Source organism: Pristis pectinata, chromosome 25 (genome assembly GCF_009764475.1).
Source record: "Pristis pectinata isolate sPriPec2 chromosome 25, sPriPec2.1.pri, whole genome shotgun sequence".
NCBI classification, from domain to species: Eukaryota; Metazoa; Chordata; class Chondrichthyes; order Rhinopristiformes; family Pristidae; genus Pristis; species Pristis pectinata.
The window spans coordinates 31,962,825-31,968,824 of NC_067429.1; the positions used below are offsets into that span (position 1 = coordinate 31,962,825).

The window sequence follows — 6,000 nt, forward strand, 5'->3', positions numbered from 1 at the left end:
AGGATTTCATCAGCAGAGGGTAGTTGGGACTTGGATGCACAGCCTGACGGGGCAGTGGAGCCAGAGAACCTCACAACATTTAAGTCATAGGTAGGTGAGCACTTGAATCACTGAGGTATACGGTGTAAAAGGCGACGGACTAAGTGCTGGTAAATGGGATTACCGTAGCTGGGTAATTGATGGCCAGCATGGACAGGGTGGGCCAAAGGGCCTGTTTCTGTGCTCTGGGACTCCGTGGCTTCAAGGTGTGGGATTTATGTTTGGGAAGCCATGATATGGCACTGCAAAGGCAGAGTCACCGGCATTGCCAACGTTCCATGATACTGCCAGCTCATCCAAACTCAGTTTCAAGTGCAGAGGTGACCCCTCTGATCTGTCAATAAGGCCACTGGTTGGATGTCTCCGACAGGTCCATGGGTTGGCCGAGTGAAGCCGGCAGTTCTGGGTAGACGACATGGGTGGGTTGCAAGGGCGATCCGAGTACCAGTCAGTGTCACAGCCCGCTGCTAAACCAAAGTGCAGTCTCCCAATGTCACTGATGGAACTGCAGAGACAGAAAACAGGCCTGGCAGGGAGGCAGCTGGGCTTGTTGTCTCAGAGATCCCTCCAAAGTCCCCTCTTGCCAGGGGGTTTCTGACTTATTCTTCTTCTTGGTGTCAAACTGAGCCATGCTGAGCCCAGCGTTCTTTATCCATCACCATCTTGGTATTGGAGGGCTCAGGTCTGTGAGGAACTGGGAACTGTTGTCACCGCGTTGCGCCTCCGTGGAGAGACACAGTGCCAAGGTCAGGGCTGCTGCATCACCGCTGCAGTGTCACGTTGTCCCAGCTCCACAGAAGACTGGAGGTGACCTTTCACTGACAAACGTTCCCTTGCGCACTGTGGGTGTTGGCCAGCCTTCGGATGGATGAGTGACCACAGCACTTCAGACAGTGGACTGCCAGCATGGTAGGTTGCATGGCCAATTGCACAGCTGTGTGGGGTTACAGTGGCCCATCAATGCCCCAGTTATCGCCTTGCTTCGGTCATCCCAGGTATAAAGCAGGCCCGGGCAACACGTCTGCTCTGCCCAATCCTTGCTCCTTCTCTGCCCTGCCCCTGATGGAGGATTTCCTCAGTAGCGGTGACATCTGGAATTGAAGTTGATCCTGACCACAGGTCCACAGGTGGGTCCGAGCTGGCACGGAACCACAAACCTCCTGCAGAAGGACCCAGCAAAGACTCAGTATGGCCAATCCCACAGTGTCCTCCTCACCAAAATCTGGGTCCCGGTACCATAACTGAGACAACAGAATCGTACCTTTCAGCCAAGGTCCCAGATTCCTCTATCACAGTCCTGGGTACATCCTGTCCTACTGGCAGCAGACACGACAGTGGTGTACAGATGGGAGAGCGTCCTGCAAGTCCTCAATATCAACTCTCAAACCCTGGACATCTCATGGCACCAGGTCAAACTTGGAGGGGGAAACCTTCTCCTCATCGCCACCTGCTGTCCTCCCTCAGCATTGTCCTCGGCACAACCAACTTCATCAATGACCTTTCATCATAAGGTGGGAGGTCGAGATGTTTGCTGATGGTTGCACACTTCAATCCCCATTGTCATTCCTCAGTGAGTGAAGCAGCCCATAGCTGCAAGTGGCAAGACCTGGATAATATTCAGACATGCACTGATAGGTGGCAGGTATCATTCACACAAACCAGCCAGTAACCATCTTCAATGACAGAAGGTCTTATCACTTCCCAGTGACATTCAAAGGTGTTACCATTGTTACCAGAGGCTAACAAATTTAAGGCCTTGGAAGTGTTAGGTAGAATGATCTAGGTGAACAGAAGGCAAATAAAGAGTGGTTGGAGGGTCAACAACCAGGCGATTGTCAAAAGGACCAGGGAGGAAATGAGGGAAAACTTTTCTTACACAGGATTTGGAGTGCACAGGCAGAGAGGGTGGGAGATGGTTCAAGAGTAGCCTTCAAAAGGGAATGGGTCAAAGACTTCAAAGAGAAAATATAGCTGGGATGTGGAAGAAGAGTGGGGAAGATGAATGATCCAAATGTTTAACGAAGGAGTAGGGAGTACACTTGGGCTGAGTGGCCTCTTCCTGTGTCTTGTGTTTCTATCAGGAAACTAATTTTATTCCTTTTTTCCAAACAGGGCTTTTTTGTTGCATTCATCTACTGCTTCTGCAATGGTGAGGTAAGTTACCAGGCCAGAAGTGAAAGAAACTTCACTTCAGAAACAGAAGTACATCACGCTCTGACGCTGAGATCTGAAAAGTTCTTGTTCTTCCTTCCAAGTGCTCTCACAACACCACTCTCCTGATTTCCGTACTTCCCTCCAGCTCTGAAATCGTTCACTCTGCAATCTCCCATCCATCGTCTGAATTTCATCTCTGCCTCAGCTGCCTGCACCTTTCCGTCTGCAATTCCCTCCTTGAATACTTCTACCTCTCCACGTCTCTCTCCTTCTCTCGGAAGGAGACTTTTGAGCATCTGAAGATGCTGCCTGACCCACCGACTTCCTCCAGCAGATTGATTTTTGCTCCAAATTCCAACAGCTACAGACTCTTTTGTCTCCTTCTGATCATCTGTTGTATCTTCCTCTGAGGCTTGAGTCAAAATTTTGTCTGATGTTCACTCTATGAAGTACCTGAGATATTTTACCATGTGCTCTATAAGCTGTGACATGGAGGCAGTTCCACAGTAAGGCATTTCATCTCAGTCTCCACTTCCAAACAAATTAATTTTGCTAATTTTTATTGAAAATATTCAATCTTTCTTTACATTCCTGAGATTCCACTTTCTTCCTTTTTATCACTTCCTTAGTAATCCTGTTAAAACCTAATTAATCCTCAGGTTTAATACATATGTTGGTGATGTCATATCCCTAGTCACCCTTCACAATGACATCGTAAACCCAGACTCCGGAATGACATCATGCCTATACTTTACTGGATTTTCTCTGTTGTCCTTCTTAAACAAAGGAACAACATTGGCTACTCTCCAGTTTTCTGGAATCTCACTTGTGGCATAAGAGGATAAAAAGATCTCTGTCAAGGCCCCATCAATCTCCTCCCTTACTCCTCTCAGTATCTTGGGATAGATTCCATCAGGCCCTGGGGACCCCATCTCCTTAATAACTTTCAGGACACCCAATACCACCTCCTCCTTGATATCAACACACCCTGGAATATTAACATACACCTCCTTGGTCTCACCATTTATCAACTTCCTTCTTCTTAGTGAATACCGATGCAAAGTTCTCATTTAGGACCTTGCCCACTTCCTCTGGCTTTGCGTATAAACTCCCTCCTTTGCCCTTGAGTGGACCTACCCTCTCCCTAACTATCGTCTTCCTTCTAATATACGTATAAAATGCCTTGGGATTTTCCTTCATTCTACTTGCTGTGGACATTTCATGGCTCCTTTTAGCCCTCCTAAGTCCTTGTATAAGTCCTTGTATAAGTTCTTTCCTGCTTCCTTTATACTCTTCAAGGACATCTCCCTGATCAACAGTGCAACTCCCCCACATCTGCCCTTCACATTGACCTCAAAACTTCAGGCACCCTTCACAATGATGTCATAAACCCAATTACCCCACACCATCAAAAGCCCAGTCAACCAATTCATGACATCATAAACTTGACCATCCCTTCACAATGATATAATCAATCAATGCTTCACAATTGTATGAAGCCACAGTGCATCATAACCACAATCTGCCCTTTACTATGGAATAGTCATGTCAATCATCCCTTCCCGTTGACTTCATGAGCCCAGTCATGACACAACTCTATTCAGCACTGAACAATAATATAACCCTAATCACCCAATCACAATGCATTTGTACTTCGTTCACTTCACAATAACATTACAGCACCAATCAGAGCTTCAGAAAACACCATCGATCCAGTCACCCCTTCACATCCTCCAATCTGCTCTTCGATGACACTATGGCGGCAGCCTTCCCATTGTAGTAATACCATCACCTCAGTCACCCCATCACAGTTATATCAGAATCCCAGTTGCCTTTTCCCGATGACCCCGACCACCTCTTCAAATATCAGAACCCCACTCAACCCCTCCCAATGACTTCACGATCTCAATCACCCATGACAGTGACATCATTATTCCAATCCACCTTTCAAAATGACATCATAACCTCAGCTCCCCTCACAATGGCACCGCACTATGATATCATTGATGATATCATTGATGACATCATTGTGAATGGCTGATTTGAGTTATAGTGTTGTCCTGATGACATAATATTCTCAGTTTCCCCTTCATGGTTTCACCATCACCTTTCACGGAAACCCTGGAAACTTCTTCACAATGTCAACACAACCCAAGTGAGTTGTTCACAACACCATAGCAATGGTGCCCACAACACACCAGCCTCCCTCTCGAAGTAGTGTTATTCCATTCCACGCTATCCACTGACTTCAGAACTATTATCACCCTTGACATCATGGCCCCTCCAGAGTCTCTTCATCATGCCAATCCCCATCGCTCCTTCCCGGTGATATCACAATGTTACTTGCCCCTTCCTAGCCCTGAGATCACCCGTCTCCCCAATAAAATGACCTGTTCCCCCCCCCCTTCACAATGACATCGTAAACCACAGTTGGCCCATCACAATGATGTCATAGCCCGTTGTCCCATTGTGATGGCATCACCGCTCGAGTCTCCCCTTCACAATGACATCATCGGCCCACCACAATCAGCACCAGTTCTCATGGCCTGAAACATTACCTCTCTTTCTCTCTCAGCAGATGCTGTCTAACCTGCTGAACACTTCCAGCATTTGCAATCACCAGTGTAACTCGGATTTTTATTCCACACTCCCTGCAGGTTCAGGCAGAAATAAAGAAGTCCTGGTTGAGGCAGAACATACGGCTGAATTTTCGGCGGCAGACGCGGGCGGGCAGCAGCTGCCCTTACGGAGCCGTGACCTCTCACGCTACCAACAGCATCAGCAGCACCATCGCCACACGAGGCCTGTCCACAACGCACAGCAACGCCCGGCCCTGCGCACTGCCTCTCCATTCCTTCATCAAGCTGCCCGGCTACACTGCAAGCACACCCCCCTTGGACAACTGCCTGCCCTCTCCAAGTCTGGCCAGCACGGAGAAGCAGGTAGACGGCACAGAGCGGGAGCAACAGCTCCAGCCTCCCCTCCACCATCAATGGGAAACAGTGCTGTGAACAAACTGAAGTGCTTTGTCCCTGCAACCTTCCATCTGCTGAATAAAAGGAACATTCTATGACCAGCTCAATGTTGGTGTCAGCTCATTTATTACCTTACCTGAGGCCACAGGGCTCGTGGCCTGTACTAGCCTGAGTTTCACCCACAACAGACATTCATAACAGGCAGATAACATCTAGAGAAGGGCAGACCACGGACACTCAACACAGTGCAGGCCAGGTACACCTATCACCAGAGGGATTGAGGGGAAGGTCAGTGTTAAGAGCAGGAAGTTCGTAAGGAAGGTCAAGCAGGGACAGGTTAGTGAACACGGTGGTACCGATGGGCTGAAGTGAGTTTATTTCAATGCACGGAGAATTATGGGTAAGGCAGATGAACTTAGAGCCTGGACGAGTACATGGGGCTATGATGCTGTGGCCATTTACAGAGACTTGGTTGCGAGATGGACAGGACCGGCAGCTCAACGTTCCTGGGTTTCGATGTTTCGGGCGAGATAAAGAGGGAGGTAAAAGGGGTGGAGGAGTGAGGGAAGAGGAGTGGAGGAGTTGCATTGCTGATCAGGGAGAATGTCACCGCTGCTCTCAGAGGGCACGTACTGGAGGGCTCACCCACTGAGAGCTCAGAAATAAGAAAGGTGCACTCACTCTGATGGGATTATAGGAGGCGTACGGGAGTGAGATAGATCGGCTGGTTGAGTGGTGCTGCAACAACAACCTCGCACTCAACGTCAGCAAGACCAAGGAACTGATTGTGGAGTTCAGGAAGGGGAAGTCGGGAGAACACACACCAGTCCTC

General features: G+C 48.6%; 1 protein-coding gene across 1 annotated transcript in view; it reads left to right on the forward strand.

Annotated features, from left to right (window-relative positions):
* Positions 1 to 5,204, forward strand: part of LOC127582850 (parathyroid hormone/parathyroid hormone-related peptide receptor-like) — a 44,464-nt gene extending 39,260 nt beyond the window's left edge. The window contains 2 exon segments of the mRNA XM_052038417.1: positions 2,152 to 2,193; positions 4,851 to 5,204. Coding sequence (XP_051894377.1) covers positions 2,152 to 2,193; positions 4,851 to 5,204 — 396 coding nt within the window.
* Positions 5,205 to 6,000: the final 796 nt, after the last annotated feature.